The sequence below is a fragment of the Chamaea fasciata genome, unplaced genomic scaffold, assembly GCF_029207755.1.
Source record: "Chamaea fasciata isolate MVZ Bird 193981 ecotype frontalis unplaced genomic scaffold, bChaFas1.0.hap1 SCAF_4, whole genome shotgun sequence".
Lineage (NCBI taxonomy): Eukaryota > Metazoa > Chordata > Aves > Passeriformes > Sylviidae > Chamaea > Chamaea fasciata.
In genome coordinates, this window is record NW_027094089.1 from 68,332,885 (window position 1) to 68,353,109 (window position 20,225).

Consider the following 20,225-nt stretch of genomic DNA (forward strand, 5'->3'; position numbering starts at 1 on the left):
TGGTGCGGGTGAGGGCGCCGGCGTCTGGTGCCGCGGCAGTGCCGCCATGTCGGGCGAGGGCAAAGCACCTCCTCCATGACGGGTGAGGGCGAAATGGCGGTCGGAAGGGGCGGCCTTCGGCGGCCATTGCCGGCGAGTCGGGGTGCGGCGGCGGCGCAAATGTCGAGGTGGCTGTGGCGGTCTGTGGGGCGGGCCGGGGCCGGAGAGAGCCGAGAGGTGGCCGTGCGGAGGAAAGGGGGGTCGCTGGGGGCTGGAGGCACCGCACACCCGCGGAGGGAGGGACAGGCCCGCGGCGTGTCCGCCTGGCGCTGTGGGAAGATGCCGGCGCCAGGGGCAGGACCCCCACGGGATGTGGGAGAGCGGAGGAGGTGTGGGAGCGGCTGGTGTGTGTGGGAAGCTGAATCACAGAATCTTTCGGGTTGAGATCAGCCAGTGCAACCCCCCTGCCAAGGCAGAGACACCTGAAGCAGGTGATGGAGGAACATATCCAGGTGGAATTGGGATGTTTCCACAGGGGGAGTCCACGACGCCCGTGGGCAGCTATTCTAGTGCTCTGCCATCGTCAGTGGAAAGAAGTTCTCCCTCTTGTTGGGGTAGAACTTCTTGTGTTTTAGCTTATGGCCACCGTTTCTCATTCCCTTGCTGGGTAGCGCTGAAAAGAGTCTGGACCACCCTCCTGGCACTCACCTTGGAGGTATTTGTGTGTATTCATGAGATCCCCTCTCAGTCCTTTCCATAATACCAAGGCCCAGACTTTTTTTTTTTTAAAAAAAAATTGTCATTTTTATTTCCTTATGAGACAGATGCTCCAGAGCCCACATCGTTTTTGTGGCTGCCACTGGACCCTCTCCAGCAGCTCCTTGTCTTTGTACCAAGGAGTCCAGAATGCAACGCAGCATCCCAGCCATGCCATGCTAGGGCCAGGCAGAGCAGGGGGATTGGCATTTTTCCCCTTTCTCCTTTCCATGCTTAAGGTGTTTCTACTGAATCTGACCTGAAGCCATGGAAAAATCCCTGTTAGGCTTGTGGGTGGAACATTGTTTGACTGGAGCTCCTACTGGGGCGTATAAACTCAAATAGGAGCTTTTAAATCCGCCCAGGGCTTTTATTTCTGTTGTTCTGTGTCTGTACATAAATACAGGTTTATATGTGTGTCATGTAGTTTCTGTACTGTTGCAGGAACATCTGGTGGTGGCAAAATAAATGTTTTGGATTTGGTTGTAAAAGGGTAATAAGTGAGAGGAGAATATCTAATTCGAGTTCCAATCTATAGGGCTTGTCATCAGAAATCTATCCTTTTTTTAAGCAAATACAGAGTGTGTAAAGTAAAACTTACTTAGTTCATTAGCAGAGCAGATTTCCTTAAAAAGGAAATAAATCTGACAGTCAAAAAAATGTACGTTCATGCTTAGAGTTCTTTACCTCTTCTGTGTGTGAGCAGCAGAAAGGATTGTCAGGCACTGGAAGGGGCTGCCCAGGGAGGTGATGGAGTCCCTGTCCCTGGCTGGTCATGGCAGTCAGTGCCATGGTGTGGCTGACAAGGTGGTATTGGTTCATAGGGTGGACTCAATCTCAGCGGTTTTTCCCATTCAAAATGATTTTGTGATTCTGTGAAAGAGACAGTCTGTGGCCATAAAAAATTCATGTGTTGGGGTCTGGTGTACTGTGTGTGAGGAGGTGGGTGGAGGGGAGCTGGAGCTGAGGGGAGGGGAGTGGCGCCCGGAGGCAGTGGAAAGGGGCATTTTGTCCGTGGACAGAAATGCAAGGCAGTGGACAGGGGTGGCTTGCTGGACTGACGGGACAGATGAGATGTTTTAGTGACAGCTGTTCCCTTCCAATGCTCTCGAAATTCCAGCTAAAGTCAGTGCTGCTGCTAAGTGAAGGAAAATGGATCAGTGGCAGTTATCTTTGTTTTTTAATTTGAGATGTAATTTAATGTTTCTGTTAAAAGATGCCTCACAGGATCCCCATATGTGCTGTTTCAGTAACTCACTTAGAAATAATCTTTATACTATTTTGCATATGGTGAAAGGCAATGCCAGGCTGAGATGTTTGTGAAATGCTGAGGTTTGGCAAAGCAGTGTACCAACTTCATCTTCAAAATGCAATGGCCTTGTGGCTTTCAAGAACTGCTCATTTAAAGCAGATAAGAGCTAGAAGGTTCAGTTCATAACCCCTAGTTTGACTGTAAATGCCATTATAGGCTCAAATGGAATAAATCAGGTTTTACTGCTATGGTCTGCACCATAGAGGCTAGCACAGCATCAGTGACTGTGGCAGAAGAACACAGCTCATGTCTAGTGAAGATCTAATTGGTTCCCTTTTCCATCTACAGCCACTCCATTTGTGTTGGAAACCCTTTGAGGATACACTTGTAATTTTGCTCAATAATATTTTAAGGAATTACGGGAAATACCGTTCAGACATGAGAAAAACCTGTTTCAGTGTTGAGGGTTATCAAGTACTGGAGAGACTGCCCAGAGCTGAGTTTCTGTGTGTGGAGACGCTCAAGCTGCCTGGACAGGGCCCTTGGCAACCTGCTTTGGCTGAGCCTGTTTCATTCACGGCACAGGTGACCTCCAGTCCTCCCTGGCAGCCTTAGCTGTTCTGTGGTTCTCTGTTAGTCCAGAGCTTTTTGGAGTGCATTGAGTTAGGAATGGGTTCTCTTTAAACATGTCTGCATCTCTTCTGGTAGAGAGGAAGATTCTTGGAATGGGTCTTTACAAGCCTTGGCTGCAAGTTGCTTTTCAGTTCCGTAGGATTTGTGAGCTCTCCGAGTACAGGGCTTGTTTATTTCCAGGGTGTTGTTGCCCTTAGCTTTGACTGGCTTTGTGTGTAGATTCAATAGGAACAGTTTGGTTGTTGTGCTGTGAACTGGTACCACATACACGCTGTCTCAGTTGTTTGTTAAAGTCTGACCTGGTTCATTTTTGTTAATGCAGAAACTGAAGCAGCGACTGAACCTGCATGATAATTTTTTTGCAGAGTGTGATGAGGTACAGTACTTCCATTTCAGCGTTAGACAGCTGTGGATATTTTCCCCATCAGCTTTCTGCTTGCAGTGCAGATACTGCTGATGTCTTTTACAGCTTAATGTTGGACCAGAAAATGTGAGTCAACACAGGCTGGCACAAACTCCAAGTTAGAACACAAGAAGTAGATTTGTTTCCATTACCTTGCTACTTGAAGGATCCCCAAAGCAACACTTGGGCAGAGGTGCAGTATTAGAGATATGGGCACCCTTAAACTCAGACTGTGCCAGAGGATCACTGGCTTATCAAGGATTATTCCCAGCTACAAGGTCACTTGAGTGATTTACAGTCCTTCTTACCAGTCTTCCACTTTTAATCCATTCCTCCCAGCAAATATTTTTCAAAATCGTTTGAGTTCCATGATCTGCTCTGTTTTGGGCATCTTGTTACCATGATGGGTCGGCGTGTTAAAAACCCCAAATCAAATTGACCGTGTAGATGTGTATTTGGTGTTTTTTTAATAGCATTCTTTAATGTTCAGGAAGAACTTGGAGAAGGTGGGAATCTGTACACTTCAGCCATCATGTCTGGAATCGGCAATAAACGAATGGCTGGAGAGCCTGGTGCTTCTGCACCTCCGGAGAAGAAGGCAGGGGTTGAAGATTCGGGCACCACTGTGGAGACCATTAAACTTGGTGGTGTTTCTTCAGCGGTATGTCTTCCTTGTGTACCTCCACTTTTGTTTTTCTTCATCTGGAGGCAAAAATGTCTCTGGGGTCAGTATGAGCCCTTCTGTGACCTGGCCTGTGTCCCACGTGCCTGTGCCCAGGAGGAGCTGGACATCCGGACCCTGCAGACCAAGAACCGGAAGCTTGCGGAGATGCTCGACCAGCGCCAGGCCATCGAAGATGAGCTGCGGGAGCACATTGAGAAGCTGGAGCGTCGGCAGGCAACCGATGATGCTTCTCTGCTGATCATCAACCGATACTGGAATCAGGTTGGTAACAGCTTTTGTTACTTCACGTACACTGTTTTCTTGTCTCTCCTGTATTACTGCTCTCCTTATGTTCACATCCATTCTTTATCTTGTCTTGCCTTGCCTGTCCTATCTTCCAGTTTGATGAAAATATCCGCATCATCCTTAAACGCTTTGACCTGGACCAAGATCTTGGAGACCTCTTGTCTGAAAGAAAAGCACTGGTGGTGCCAGAACCTGAACCAGACTCTGACAGTAATCAGGAGCGCAAAGATGAGAGGGAACGAGGTGAGGCACCTGTGTGGAGGCAGTGGGAAAGATGGATTTCAGCTGCGGACAATACTGATGTCCATTTCTAAAGGCTGACAGAGACTTGTTTTTGTGATTGTAAAGATCAGTAACATGCTACCTTCTAGAACGCATTTAGTTTTTTTCACCTCTTTATGTTCCCAGTAGAAGGACTGGAGCCGGCATTCTCCTTCCTGGCCACTCTAGCCAGCAGTACCAGTGAGGAGATAGAATCACAGCTGCAGGAGCGTGTGGAGTCCTCCCGCCGTGCTGTTGCCCAGATCGTGACAATATATGACAAGCTGCAGGAGAAGGTGGATGTGCTGTCTCACAAGCTGAATAGTGGAGGTATGACCAAGGTGCCAGGTATTCAAGAATGCTTATCTGCCCCCACCTTAGACCTGATCCTGCATTGTAGACAATGAGGTCTAGTCCTTCTTATGTGCATTTATTTTCCAAAATGAATTTGTTTGACTTTCCAGACTCTTGTTATCAAAACCTCTACTAAAGGACCAGGTGCCAGAAATGTAATGTAGCTACCTCTGTATTGGAATGCTGAGGGCACTGCACAACATGTTGGGCTAAGAAGCAACTTGTTTTTGCCAGTACTGTGTTCATGTGCCTGAGAAGTCAGAGGGCACAGTTGAACCTTATCAGCCAGCTGTCCTCAGCCACCACATAAAAGGCTTCACACTTACAAGTAACGAAGTGAGATCAGCATTGCAAACTGATGGTGGAGTCCTCATTTGCAGTTGAGTGGAAATTGTAGGAATAACCAACTGCTCAGTTTCCACTGAGTTCTGAGCAAAATGGTGCCCATCTAATGGTGTGGTGTGCTTAATGTAGCTGTTAGCTGGGAACATAGCAGGGTTCTGCAGAGAAAGCCAAATGACCAGCTTCTAAAAATCAATCTAGCAGATTCACTTTACACTCCAGTGATTGTTGAAAAACTTGATTAGCTTAAGGTTAGAATTTTAATCTTTGGAATGAAAACTTGGGTGGAGGATCAGCTCATGCTTGGCGTGCCTTCTGTGTGTTCTGACCAAGTCTGGCATTGGTGTAGGGAAGTGTTGCTGCCCTTGGCTGGCAGTCATAAACTGTAGTAGCTTTGATATTGGTGCCATTTGAGCCTATCCTCAGGTGTTCTGGTTTTCCATGTCACCCAGGTGCTGTGGTTATCACTTTGTGTCATGGTGTGTTGGCCAGGTGTGTCATCCTGGGCTGTTGCTGTGGTGTTGGAGACATTAACACAAGGAGTTCATGCAGCAACAACCCCAGTTTATTGTCTGGCAGCTCGTTTTATAGGGCTTTCAAATTGCCCACGCTTACAGACATGTTTGGTCAAGGGTCTCAATTCTGCCTAGCTCCTTGGCCAATGATATGGGTGCATCTGTGCTTCAAAGGGGTTGGCTGAGGTCCTCTGTCTGGGTTTGAATCTCACCTATCATTATTGTGTCCAGGGACTTGTTTACTTCAAGCTAGGCTGGTTGAGCTGGTATCTGTTAAGCCAAATCATCTGTGCAGCTATAGACCACCTATATCTGTCACACCGAGCCACCTGTTGTAGCGGGTTTATGCATGAATTTGGGCGGGAAATAAGATGTCCCTGGGTTCCAAGGGCATGCTCTGGGTTGCTGGTACAGACACAGCTGAAGTGATCTCTGGTGTGAGGGGATGGCCCCTGGGTCAGAAATGTGCAGCACTGTCTAATTGCAGAGCCTTTTATTAGGGAGTGCAAGTCAAAGCTCTCTGTGTATGGAGATCAGGCCCTCAGGAAGCGGTACCTATGGGAGAGGTAAACTGAAGTTAGACCCAGAAATCTCTTTTTCTGTTTTCTTGTTTTTCTCTTTGCTGTTCAGGAATTCAAATCAGTGTTCATTGATTTCTGTGAATCTCCTTTTCTTTGTGCACCTTTCAGATATTTCACTGATGGAAGAAGCAGTGGTGGAGCTGAATTCCTACCTGTCACATGAGAATGGACGGCTGCAGGAACTGGCTGATGTTCTTCAGGAGAAGCACAGAGTCATGTCTCAGGAGGTATTAAAAGGAGAGAGAAAGAAATCTGCTTTGGGGTCCTCCTTAGCATAATTTATGGTTACCGTAGATTGGAAAGCAGCTTATTTCCTTGGAGAGGCACAGGAGCAACATAGTTTTAAAGTTACAAAAAGGGTCATTGTTACAGAGAGCTGTATGTAGATTTTCTGTATAAATCAGATTGATTTGCTTGTTACATGATGAAAGGAAAGGATATAAGAACATCAATGATTTGAATGGATTTAACTTTTAAAGAAAAGGGGAGAGCAGAGGAGCCTGCAGTAAAGGGAAGCAGCAGGTGATAATGAGGTGGCTGTGTAGACACCTGGAACAGTTGGCTGTGTAGACACCTGGAACAGTTGAGGTGACATCCCTGTTAGTCTGAATTCCTTGGTTTCTCTGCGTCGTTTGACAGTGGAATGATATCAGTTGCAAGATAATCCCACTTATTAAGGGATTCACATTATTAGCAGCATTTGTCTGAGAGATTTCAGTTAATTCAAAAATTGTGTTAATGCTGGTCTCACTCAGCGTTAGACCTCTGAGCACTTAGGTGCTCTGTAGAGTAGATGGACATAGAAATTGAAAAGATTAAAATCAAAAAAGCCTTTTAATATGCTGATGTTGCTGCTTCTGTATTCTGCCAGATAGTACCACCTTCCTGCTTTTTCTCCATTTTCAGTTTTGTCTTATTTTTGTTGTTGTCTTGGGATTTGGCCAGTGTAAAATTCAGGACAGTTCATGAAGTAGTCTGTCACCACAATGAAAGATGAAAAGCACATGGTGAATAAGAGAAAACAACTCCTGAGCAGCCTCAGGAAAAGTTGATTCTCTGCAGCTTGTTGGCTGGAGCACTCCTTTGATTGCAGTTCTCCAAGCTGCAAGAGAGGGTGGAGGCAGCAGAATCCCGGGTGTCTGTCCTGGAGACCATGATTGATGACCTTCAGTGGGACATTGACAAGATCCGCAAGAGGGAGCAGAGGCTCAACCGCCATCTGGCCGATGTCCTGGAACGAGTAAGCGCTGCCCTGCTGGCCAGGAAACCTGGGGGTGATGGATGGTGTTGGATGGGTGTGTGACATCCTATCTGAGACTTTTATGGGGGAACTGAAAACATGCAGTGTACCTTCTTTAGTCTTGGATCTGCTCCATCACTCTTGTCAGTATTTCACTGGGTCTGGAGGAAATCTCTTGCATTTGTTTGCAGGTAAATTCCAAAGGCTACAAGGTATATGGAGCTGGGAGCAGCCTCTATGGGGGAACAATCACCATTAATGCTCGCAAGGTAAGGTCAGCTAGGGTGTGGGCAAGGGGAGAATAAAGTCAAGGGAAGCAAGGGCCACAGCTTCAGCAGAGTTTGGATACTTATTTTAGATAATTTTAGATCCTGTGCTACAAAGCTGGGTGACTCTGGGCAAGCCATTTTGCCTGTGTACAAGTTTCCTACTTAAGAACACCTGGTGGAATTAGACTCTGTCTCACTTGGTCACATTACCTGACTGCTTAGTCTGTAATTGCTGTTACTGCATGAACAGATAGTTCATTAGAACTCTCAGGAGACACATTAACAGTAGGATTTACAAGCAGTTTATCCCAACAGTTTGAGGAGATGAATGCAGAGCTGGAAGAGAATAAAGAGCTTGCTGGGAATCGCCTCAATGAATTGGAAGAACTCCGTCAGGATCTTGAGGAAGTAACAACACAGAATGAAAAGCTCAAGGTGAGACATCTGTAGCTAAGTGGGGATGAAGATGTTCTGTGGGATGGATCGCCCTCAGCTTTGCTGTGCTGTGTCTCCAAAAACCTCATTAGTGGCTGTTCTGAGCCCCCTCTTTAGCTGTGTTGCACTTTGCTCCAGGTACAATTCATCGAGTCTGTGGCTCCGCTTGCAGTTCAGTGCGTTGGTGACACCGTGTGGCCACCGTTGGAAATTGTAATGGTTTCCTGCCCGTGTCCCGTTCTGATCTTTGAGTCCATTTTAACCATGTCTGGTTAAAAGTGTTTTCACCTCTTTCCAAGTAGTGATCCCTCTTCCACCTTCCCCACTCCCTGTGCAAGTGGAACCAGAGAACAGAAACAATCAGGGAACTTGTGTGGGGAGAGAGACTCTTGAAAGAATCAATGAATTTATGTCTTTCCCAGTCTGGGGGATGATAGATAGGAAACAGCCTATGAGTTTGTGATGTTTTAAAGGTGGTAACACAAGAAGCTGTGACTCTGTGGTAATAAGGATATGTTGGGGAGAATAATCCAAATGTCATCTTAGTGGTCAGTGCCAGTTACAAGAAATGTCTGTCTCAATACCCTAAATTTCAGAGATCTGATGCTGGGAACTGTCTTGAGGCACCTCTGAATTCTGTTTATCCACATGAGTTTGTTTAGAGAGAAATGATCTTTAGCTTACAACTTTTTTTCCCCCTTACTACTTTCAAGCTGAATGCATGTATATATGCATGTTTCACTGCTGCTAGTCACAATCATTTGCTAACTTTTTTTTTTTTAGGAATTTAGTTCTGTACACCTGGGTTGTTTTTTTTTTTTTCATTTCTCTTTCTGTCCGTCATTATGTGTTACTGGTAGAAGGCAACCACAATGCCTACTTACATGTGCATTTTCTCTGTTCTCTCATACTTTTCTATGTGTCTATCTTTATTGATCTGGGTGACTATGATTTATTATGTTTTCCAAGTTCATATCTTTGAGAGAAACTATTTCAGGCTCAAGAATCAAAAACTTCCATGATGTGGTTGTGCAAGAAAAGCAGCCTAGTGTGTGCAGAGACCGCAGAGACTTTTTAAAATCAGTACTGAAGCATATCACTTGGGCCTACTTCAGAGTAATGCTAGTGAAGTTCTACTTTTGTCTTTGCTTGTGGCAGCTTGATTCACTGTTCTCCTGTCTTGCGAGACAGAAACCAAAGGCAAGGGGATAATATTCCTTTTTGTGGCATTTTCCCGTGTCTCAACCAGGTTGAGCTGCGACGAGCAGTGGAAGAGGCTGTGAAGGAGACCCCAGAATATCGCTGCATGCAGTCCCAGTTTTCTGTTTTGTATAACGAGAGTCTCCAGCTGAAGGCACACCTTGACGAGGCCCGCACACTGCTCCACGGCACCCGTGCCACACACCAGCGCCAGGTGGAACTGATTGAGGTAACACCTCTGCTCCATCAGCCTGGGAACTCTTGTGCCATCCACCATCACTGCTGGGTCTGTGTGCCTCTGCGAATGCTCAGGAAATTTACGTTTCTGGCAATAATTCAGGCTGTTGTGGTAGCTTATATTGATGAGGTGAGAGATACTCCAGATTCAGAGCACCACGTTCTGTTTCCTTTTTGTTCCTCAGAGGGATGAGGTCGGCCTTCACAAGAAGCTACGCACGGAGGTGATTCAGCTAGAGGACACCCTGGCACAAGTCCGCAAAGAATATGAGATGTTGAGGATAGAGTTTGAACAGACACTTGCTGCCAATGAGCAAGCAGGTATGATGTTGCTCTGCTGTACCTAAAAACAAACACCACCTACTCACCAATGCCCGTTAGGGGCTACAGCACACTAGAACACCTGGCTTGATTCTTTGTTAGCATTAAATACTTGTTCTGGCAGGTCTCTTCCTCTCAAAAAACAAAGCTCTCACCTGTTTTGTTGGGAGGACAGTTCCATATCATCTGACCTCCTTCTTGATGCTGCGTAATAAATATTTTTTGCTAACAGTTTGGTTTATGGTGGATATTTTGCATTATTAAAAATCACTTGTGAGGGGAGGATTCATTTCCAAGTTTGTAAGGACAATCTAGATAGCAAAGCAGTAATTCTTAAATTTCATCAGAGGAAATAAATTACTTCTGAAGTAGCATTTAAATCAGATTTCTTTTGTAATATGTCACATTTCCCTTAGGATTATGGGTATAAAAGTAATGTGAGGTGTGAATTAGGACTATAAATTTGCAAGGACTTACAAATATGCCCTATCTGTAAGGCATATAAAACTGGCATGATTTTTTTTCTGCAAGTGTTTTTTGTGGCTCTGTTATGTGGCAGAATGGTAATAGTTTTATTTTGTTCTTTGTCATTGTCAGGTAGCTTGTTCTCTATCTCGATGAAAGTCCTCAAGAAGGTTGACAGAAGTGTGGTTTGTTACAAAGGTGTTTCTGTTTTTGCAGGCCCAATTAACCGGGAGATGCGTCACCTCATCAGCAGCCTCCAGAATCACAACCACCAGCTGAAGGGAGAGGTGTTGAGATACAAGCGCAAACTGAGAGAGGCCCAGTCTGACCTGAGCAAGGTAACACAGCAGGAAATGCCAGAGAAGAGGGGAAAGTGCTTAGGAGAAGGGGGAATGCTGTCACCCTTGCCAGCAACATCAACCTTTCTGGTACACTGTGCAGGATGCAGTGAAGTTTTCTGTGGAGCTCTGCACTCTGCTGCTTCCTTTGACCAAATGAATGCTCTTCCTTTGTAGCTGTGTAGTGCTCCATGAGAAGGGGGCATGGAAGTGTGGATCTGGGAAGATGGGAGAAAGGGGTAAGGAAGATTCCTGGCTAAGAACTTAGATGTTGGTTTTCTTGGTTGTCTCTCTTCCTGTTCCATGCCAGATCCGCTCTCGCAGTGGCAGTGCTCTCCTCCAGTCCCAGGCCAGCACTGAAGACACGAAGGAGGAATGTGCAGGGATCAAGCAGGAACCTGATGATCCTTCTGCCCAAGTGTCTGTTCCCAAGGCTGCATTTGAAGATGTTCATGAAATGAAGGCCAGGCGAGATGAAGAGGAGCGGGAGCGGGAGAGACGAGAAAGGGAGAGGGAACGAGAGAAGGAGAAGGAGAAAGAGAGAGAACGAGAGAAAGAAAAAGAAAAGGAACGAGAGCGGGAAAAGCAGAAACAGAAGGAATCAGAGAAGGAGAGAGAGTCCAAAGAGAAGGAGAAAGGGAAGCATGAAGATGGAAGAAAGAAGGAGGCTGATGTGATCAAGCAGCTGAAGGCTGAGCTCAAGTAAGAGTTGTCTTTCCCTTTCCTGTGGAAGCAGTGCCCAAGTCTGGGGTGTTCGCATATTCTTGCTTTTATGGGATCAGCATCACCGAAGTTTGGAGCCAAGAGAGTTTCTTGACACCCTCTGTTTCTGGCTGTGATATGATCAATGTAGAATGTTTTTCCTACAATAGCCTAAAGCGTGAATTACCAAACTGTATGCATCATGATCTGGACACATCAGTGTTCCCACTCCTGGATGGTTCCCACAGCAGAGGGAGGATAGTTTGTAGCTTATTGTTAGGATACATACTTCATTTCCACCCCACTTCTTGCCTTTCAACCCACCTGTCTGAACATGTTTCTGTTCCAGCCTGTAGCTCAGCTGGTGTTTTTTGTTACCAGGACAAGGTGAGCCAGGGTCAACTCCATATCCGTGTGGTAGGAGGAGAGAATATTGCCAGGCTCTCATGCTGGCTGTGTAACAATGTGGCTTGGCTGCTGTGTTCTCACCATGGTCTGTCTCCCTTTCTCCAGGAAGGCCCAGGAGAGCCAGAAGGAGATGAAACTGTTGCTAGATATGTACCGCTCTGCCCCCAAAGAGCAGAGAGACAAGGTGCAGCTGATGGCAGCTGAGAAGAAGGCAAAAGCTGAGGTATTTCTAATTCCTCTTCCTTTTTTCTTTTTAATGTGTTACTTAAACTTCTTTTCAGATACTCTGCAGCAGAACTGTGTTTTTTCCCTCCTCAGTACTGAGGATTACTTGTCTTCTCAGCTTTGTCACTTAGAGATTGGAATGGTCTGGAGATAAACAGGGACAAGTTGCTAGTGCAGGCACATACACACAACAAACTCTAGGTTTGTAAGCACAGACCCATTTTCAGATCCCTTAAGTACCAGCTTGTCCCTCTGTTTGGGACCCTTGTGGTTCAAGCCCCTCTTGCCTTTTTCACAAGCAGGTCTCACCTATAGGCAGCACTCACTCTGTGCAGCACACATGCATGGGGTAAAGAGTGAGATTACACAGTGATACTTAGGAAAATGTGCAATAAAAAGATCCATGAAGTTAGGTTAGGACAGGATGTAATAATCATGTGCAAGGCTGAGCCAGACAAATGTGTTCTGACTGCCCATGTTTTCCATGGATCTGGATTCTTTTGTACCCTTCTCTGTCTAACCCCAGTTTGTTCATCCTTGATCTCCTTTTTCCTGCACATTGCTTCTGGATTTAAACAATTCTTGATTCTCACAGGCCTTCCAGTTCAGGAGCCATTCCTGCTCTACAGTGTCATCAGTTAGAAAGTCCAAGCTGGTCTTCCTGGAAGTGGTTCCTGTAGTTTCTCAGAAGTTTATCAGTTGTTATGACTGGAGGGGTTTGCTTCCTCTTTTTGTCTTTGTGTTTGTTTTGTCGGTGTCCTGGGTTGCAGTGTAGGATGTGCCCAAAGTATGTATTCTATCACCATCTTCATGAGCTGTTGAAACCAGGTGCGGCAGTATTTCCCTTGCCCCCTCCCTCCGGACTATCTTCTGTTAATGGCCCATCAACGCCTTGCCACAAGACTCACAGGTAACTCCCTCCAGGAGCTGTCTCTGTTTAATGGGCCATCAAGGACCCACTGCATGACTCATAGAAAGATATCAGCCCATTGTGAGATGCTGTGCCCAGGGGGAGGAGCCAAGCCTTCTCACCTGGATATAATCTGGGATTTGGGACAACACAGGGAGCCCTTACCCACTGGATTCCCAGAGGACAAGAGCTATCAGACCTTTCTACAGGATCACTGCTTCAAGAAGACCACCTCATCTGGACTGCTTCCGCCACCCTGCTCAGGTTGTATTCTGACACTGTCAGTGGTCTTTTGTATTATTTCATTTATTTTATTTTACTTACTTTTTCCTTCTTATTAAATTGTATTTCTGACTTGAAGTGTCTCACTAGTTTTGCTTTCAAGCCACTACATATTTTTGGCACCCAATGTGAGGCAGGAGGCACTAAGAAAAGTCAGAATTACAGTTTTGTATTGAAGAAGACACCTGTTCGCCATGATGCTCAACATGCTTACATGTGTCTTATTCCTCTCTCTCTATATTTTTCGGCACCTGGGGCAGTATCTGCCAGTCTTAATGGTCGTGTGTAGACCACAGTATGGCACTAAAATTGCTTTACTGGTCTGTTATGTCCGTTGCGTAATAACCTCCGAGGCAATGAACATCATTTAGAATATATACTCAATTTTGTTTGCTTGTCCTAGTCTAGGGCGTCAACAATCGCACCCATCTCCTGTGGAGAGAGGTAAAGAATGATTTTTTTCCAGCTTTTCATGCCTGACACATCAGTTTTCAAAAATATTGAATACCCTCTGGATGCCAAGGACAGCACAATACTGTTGTTAGTTCTGCTTTGTCTTCTCTGCACAGCTTAGAATCAAAACACTACCTAGTGTGATACAGCGTGTTCTTGAGGAAGAGGAAAATATAAACAAAGCAGTGGCGTCCATGTCCACACAGGCTGTCACAGAGGAGAAAAGAACCAAATGCAAAGCAACAGCATCAGTTCTACACAGACTGTCACGATCCGCTCACACAAGCGGGGTTTGTGATGGTTCGTTTTAGGGATCTCAGAGCTCAAAAGACACAGCGGGGGACAAACTCAGTTTATACAATCACAAATGCACCTTTATTTAGTGCCAACAAATGCAATGGTGGGGAGAGAAAAGAGAATAGTAAGAAAGACAGAAAAAGAGGGAAGGGGATTATAGCTACCAATGTGGAGGGACGAGTCCTCAAGGCGTGAAGATGCCTATAGACACGATCTTCTCCAGTGGGATGATCACAAAGTCTGTGGTTAACTCAGGGGTTCTTATAGTCCTCTCTGAAGTGACAGGCAGTTGGCCAAACAGGTGGGGGAAATCGTTGCAGTGTGTTCATTTAGAGAACTCAGAACAAGTCGGTCGTCAGCAGGTACAGTGTCAACCAGTACAAGTCAGCAGGCGCAGTCACTTCACCGTGACTTATCCATTGTTTCTGCTCAGGTTCTGATGTTCCGATATGGGTGCTGGGTTTTTCCATCGAACACACCTGCAGGCAGCACTTGGCCAACATCCCACCTCAGCCAGGCCAGAACTCCTGTGTTGAGATTTTAAAGTCCCTTTTAGGGGTTTCAGTCTCTGTCCTTGACGATGGTCGTGAGGCAGATGAGGGATCTTCGGACCGTCTCTTACACTGTCACAGAGGAGAAAGGAACCAAAAGCAAGGCAACAGTGTCCTCCTCTACACAGACTGTCACAGAGGAGAAGAAACCATGGTGCCGTTAGCATCTCCACACAAACTGTCACCGAACCGGAACAGCCTAAACTGGTAGCAGTTGTCCCCATTCAGAAAGGAAATCAAAGAGCAAATCAGTCCATATAGTGACTTGATGAGGGTGCAGCAGGACCTTTGCACCCAACAGAAGAGACAGAGCCAGAGATCATCTCTCGCTCCCTATCTCTGGGTGATCTATGTGACCTGTGGAAGGGAATTCACCCGCCAGACCAACGAGTCCACCCTGACCCGGCTGCTCAACATCTGGGATGCTGCAGCCAATGACACCATTCTGGATGGAAGTGAGGCCAGGCAACTGGGATCACTGTCCTGGGATGTGGTCATTGACCAGGGGATCGGGAAACCCCAAGAACCTCTCAGCCTCTGGCAGCAATTGCTAACAAGTGTGAAGGATAGATACTTTTGTAAAGAAGACCTGAAAGTGCAGGGAAGAAAATGGAGCACAGTGCAACAAGGTATCTGATGCCTGAGGGAACTGGCTGTGCTGGAAATCATTTTCTCAGAAGACGAGAGATTGCCTAAAAGCCCAGATGGTGTCCAGTGCACATCACAGATGTGGTTGAGATTCGCACAGCTTTGACCACAGATGTACTCACATTACCTGGCAATGCTGCAATGGAGGGAAGGTGAGGACAGGGTAGGCATCTTGGTCAATAAACTAAGAATTTACGAAGACACTGCCACCTCCCCAGTTTGTACCCATGTCTCATCTGTGGAGACAAGACTGGCTGAGCAAGTTCAGAGCTTGATTGAAGAAGGCCATCAGAAGCTGAAACTTAAGGAAAAAAATTACCACATCTTGCCAGAGCCAACGAGAGTCTGCCATTAGGAGCAGGTGTCCCCCAGCCAGGGAGAGAGGATACACCCCACGAGGTAACCTCTGGTCTTTTCTTTGGGAGTATGGGGAAGACATGAGGAAGTGGGATGGAAAACCCACCTCCTCCTTAGCAGCCTGGGTACGTGAAATGAAAAGAGAAACACCTACCACAAGAAGCTCATCTAGAGTCAACAGTGCTCCAGTCTCTCATGCACAGAGCTCCACATGGTATAGGAATGATGATATGACTGATCCTCTTGAAGGAACCTCAGAAACATATTTACAGGAAGAGAGCAACGAATGCCATGACCAGGAATAGGGGGGCCCTGCCTCTGCCTAGATAGAGGAAAGGGTCAATTGGATCTGTTGGACGGTGTGATCTGATGGACTGGTACCTCTGACCCACAAAAATATACAGCATTGGTTGACACTGAGGTTCAATGTACCATGATGCCGTCAAGGTATGTAGGAACAGAATCCGTTTCTATTTCTGGGGTGACGAGGGTCCCAGCAGCTGACTGTATTGGAGGCTGAAGGGAGTTTAACTGGAAACAAGTGGCAAAACCATCCCATCGCGACTGGTCCAGAGGCCCCATGCATCCTCGGCATAGACTATCTCAGGAATGGGTATTTCAAAGACCTAAAAGGGTATAGTTGGGCTTTTGAGATAGCCACAGTGAAGAAAGAAGACATCGGACAGTTGAATACTTTGCCTGGCCTCTCAAATGACCCCTCTGCTGTGGGACTGCTGAGAGTTGAAGAGCAACAGGTACCAACTGCCACAGCAACAGTACACTGTCGGCAGTACTGGACCAATAGAGGCTCTGTGATTCCTATCCGTGAGATGATTCGTAAACTGGAGAGCCAAGGGGTGGTCAGTTAGGCTCATTCACCTTTCAACAGCCCTATATGGCCCGTGCATAAGTCCAGTGGAGAATGGAGACTGATGGTGGATTACCGTGGTCTGAATGAAGTCACACCACCCCTAAGCGCTGCCATGCCAGTCATGTTAGAGCTTCAGTACGAGCTGGAGTCCAAAGCAGCAAAGTGGTACATGACTATTGATACCGCAAATGACGTCTTCTCCATTCCCCTGGCTGCAGAGTGCAGGCCCCAGTCTACTGTCACCTGGAGGGGCGTGCACTACACTTGGAACTGACTGCCCCAGTGGTGGAAACACAGCCCCACCATCTGCCATGGACTGATTGAGGCTGCACTGGAGAAGTGAGGCTCTAGAACATATACAGTATATTGATGACATCATTGTATGGCGGAACACTGCAACTGAAGTGTTTGAGAAAGGAGATAAGATTACCAGAATCTGCTGAAAGCTGGTTTTGCCATTAAGCAAAGTAAGGTTAAGGGACCGACTCAACAAAACCACTTTCTGGGAGTCAAGTGGCAAGATGGATGTCGCCAGATCCCCACAGAGGTAATCAACAAGATCACTGCCATGTCCCCACCTACCAGGAAGGAAACACAAGCTTTCATAGGTGCCATAGGTTTTTGGAGAATGCACATTCCTGAGTACAGCCAGATTGTGAGCCCTCTCTGCCTGATTACCTGCAAGAATGATTTCCACTGGGGCCCTGAACATCAACAAGCCTTTGTTCAGATCAAGCAGGAAATCACTCACGCAGTAGCCCTTGGCCCGGTCAGGACAGGACCAGAGGTGAGGAATGTGCTTTACTTCACAGCCAGGAGCAATGGTCTGTCCTGGAGCCGTTGGCAGAAGGTGCTTGGGGGGACTCAGGTTGTCCACTGGGATTCCGGAGCCGAAGCTACAGAGGATCTGAAGCCAACTACACTCCCACAGAGAAGGAAATCCTGGCCACCTATGTAGGAGTTCAAGCTGCCTCAGAAGTGATTGGCACTGAAACACAGCTGCTTCTGGTGCTGGTGTGGCTGTTCAAGGATAAGGTTCCATCCACACATCAAGCCACTGACACCACATGTAGCAAATGGATTGCCCTCATTACACTGCGCACCCGTATTGGAAACCTGAATTGCTCTGGGATTCTGGAAATTATAACAAACTGGCCGGAAGGTGAGACTTTTGGGTTATCTTCTGAAGAAGAGGAGCAAGTGACACAATCCAAGGAAGCCCCACCACATAACGAGCTACCAGAGACTGAAAGATGATATGCCCTCTTCACTGATGGTTCCTGCCAAATTGTAGGGACTAACCAGAAATGGAAAGCTGCAGTATGGAGCCCCACACAACGAGTTGCACGAGCTACCGAGGGACAACATGGATTGAGTCAGGTTGCAGAGCTTAAAGCTGTCCAGCTGACTTTGGATATTGCTGAACGAGAGAAGTGGCTGAGGCTCTGTCTCTACACTGACTCATGGATGGTAGCAAATGCTCTGTGGGGATGGCTGAATCGATGGAAAAAGGCCAACTGGCAGCACAGAGGAAAACCTGTCTGGGCCACTGAGATTTGGCAGGACATCGCTGCCCAAGTAGAGAGGCTGACCATGAAGGTTCGACATGTGGATGTGCATGTACCTAAGAGCCGGGCTAATGAAGAGCATCGCCACAGCGAGCAAGTGGACAAAGCTGCCAAGGTGAAAGTATCACAGGTGGATCTAGACTGGCAGCACAAGGGAGAATTATTCCTAGCTCGTTGGGCCCATGATGCCTCTGGTCATCAGGGAAGAGATGCGACATACTGATGGGCCCATGACTGAGGGGTGGACCTTACTATGGACAGCATCTCACAAGTCATCCACAACTGTGAGACCTGCACTGCAATCAAGACAAGCCGGTGAAGCCTCAGTGGACAATGGTTGAAGTACAAGTATGGGGAAGCCTCGCAAATGACAACATCACCTTTCCCCAAACCCGCCAAGGAAAGCACTACATGCTGACCATGGTGGAAGCCACCACTGGATGGTTGGAGACCTACCCTGTGCCTCATGGTATTGCCTGGAACACCATCCTGGGGCCGAATAAGCAATTCCTGTGGAGACATGGCACCCCTGAGAGAATCGAGTCAGACAGTGGGACCCATTTCAAGAACAGCCTTATAAATATCTCGGCCAGAGAACATGGTATTGAATGGATATATCACATTTCTTATCATGCATCAGCTGCCAGGAAGGTTGAACAGTGCAATAAACTACTAAAGACTGCCCTGAAGGCACTCGGCAGGGGGACCTTCAAGAATTGGGAAATAAACTTAGCCAAAGCCACCTGGATGGTCAGCACCCGAGGCTCCATCAGTCGAGGTGGTCCTGCCCAGTCTGAACCTTTGCACACAGTGGATGGAGACAAAGTCCCTATGGTACACGTGAAACATGTTTTAAGAAAGACCGGTTGGATAAATCCCTCCTCAGACAAAGGCAGACCCATCCATGGGATTGTCTTTGCTCAAGGACCTGGTTACACTTGGTGGGTAATGCAGAAAAATAGGGAAATTCGTTGTGTACCACAGGGAGACCTAATTTTAAGTGAGAACAGTGTGTAAGGTTTCATTCTGTATGTTTATATGTGAATATCTGTGCATGTATATGTATATCTCTGTAAGAGTGTATTGATTTGGGTATGATATAGATGGTAATAGAATAAGGGGTGAATTATGTCCTGGGTTGCAGTGTAGGATGTGCCCAAAGTATGTATTCTATCACCATCTTCATGAGCTGTTGAAACCAGGTGCGGCAGTATTTCCCTTGCCCCCTCCCTCCGGACTATCTTCTGTTAATGGCCCATCAACGCCTTGCCACAAGACTCACAGGTAACTCCCTCCAGGAGCTGTCTCTGTTTAATGGGCCATCAAGGACCCACTGCATGACTCATAGAAAGATATCAGCCCACTGTGAGATGCTGTGCCCAGGGGGAGGAGCCAAGCCTTCCCACCTGGATATAATCTGGGATTTGGGACAACACAGGGAGCCCTTACCCACTGGATTCCCAGAGGACAAGAGCTATCAGACCTTTCTACAGGATCACTGCTTCAAGAAGACCACCTCATCTGGACTGCTTCCGCCACCCTGCTCAGGTTGTATTCTGACACTGTCAGTGGTCTTTTGTATTATTTTATTTTATTTTACTTACTTTTTCCTTCTTATTAAATTGTATTTCTGACTTGAAGTGTCTCACTAGTTTTGCTTTCAAACCACTACCGTCAGGTTTGTGTCTCTGCATATTTTGATTTGGGTTTTCTCCTCCCACACTCAGACGACCTTGATGGAATAAACATTTTCACTCTTACGTGCTCTCATCAGTTAGTGTGACTAAACACGTCTCATTCTCATCACTGCCTCCCTTACCATTTGTCTGCCAAGTTTGTGTTTCTGTGTTTTATTTTACCACCTTCTTTCCCTACTACCACCTTCTTATATGCAAAATGTCCTTGACCAGATGCCTTTAAAGGAGCAGATGCTCTCTATCCACATATCCATACATGTACAATTGCAAGAGACTGATATTCCTACTCTGATAAAAGATGCTGTGAAATTTTCAAAGATGTGGAAGTCTTAGACTTACAGCCCATCTCAGGTGGTACATCTGCGTGTAATACTCTGTCAGAATGACATGGGGCTTTTTGGTATGCTTTGAAGGCAATCCTGAGTGTTTCAGAGAATTTTTGGGAAAACAGGCTCCTAACAATCCTTAAGGTACATCCTTGTGTTCAGTGTCGTTTCTGGTTGGTTTTTGTAGCTTGAAGAACTGAGGCAGAGGGTGAAAGAATTGGAAGACAAGGAAAAAAAGGAGAGTAAAAAGATGGCTGATGAAGATGCCCTCCGCAAGATCCGAGCAGTGGAGGAACAGATTGAATATTTACAGAAGAAACTTGCCATAGCTAAGCAGGTAAGACGTTTTTGATGAGTGCTCTTTTGGCTGGAGCACCTG

The 20,225-nt window shown here is 46.6% G+C and overlaps 1 protein-coding gene across 2 annotated transcripts in view; it reads left to right on the forward strand.

Moving 5' to 3' along the window:
* The first annotated feature begins 79 nt into the window (after positions 1–79).
* The window catches only part of LOC136288547 (E3 ubiquitin-protein ligase BRE1A), a 29,188-nt gene continuing 9,042 nt past the window's right edge, over positions 80–20,225 (forward strand). Inside the window, exons 1-15 of one of the 2 annotated variants that reach the window (XM_066181862.1) lie at positions 80–167; positions 3,514–3,684; positions 3,802–3,969; positions 4,089–4,236; positions 4,402–4,584; positions 6,155–6,273; positions 7,140–7,286; positions 7,478–7,555; positions 7,871–7,990; positions 9,240–9,419; positions 9,613–9,748; positions 10,430–10,551; positions 10,862–11,253; positions 11,767–11,884; positions 20,034–20,183. In XM_066181862.1, the coding sequence (XP_066037959.1) occupies positions 3,556–3,684; positions 3,802–3,969; positions 4,089–4,236; positions 4,402–4,584; positions 6,155–6,273; positions 7,140–7,286; positions 7,478–7,555; positions 7,871–7,990; positions 9,240–9,419; positions 9,613–9,748; positions 10,430–10,551; positions 10,862–11,253; positions 11,767–11,884; positions 20,034–20,183 (2,190 nt within the window). In that variant the 5' untranslated portion in view covers positions 80–167; positions 3,514–3,555. The remainder of the gene's footprint in view (positions 168–3,513; positions 3,685–3,801; positions 3,970–4,088; positions 4,237–4,401; positions 4,585–6,154; positions 6,274–7,139; positions 7,287–7,477; positions 7,556–7,870; positions 7,991–9,239; positions 9,420–9,612; positions 9,749–10,429; positions 10,552–10,861; positions 11,254–11,766; positions 11,885–20,033; positions 20,184–20,225) is intronic. The other variant, XM_066181864.1, reaches the window with a different exon arrangement.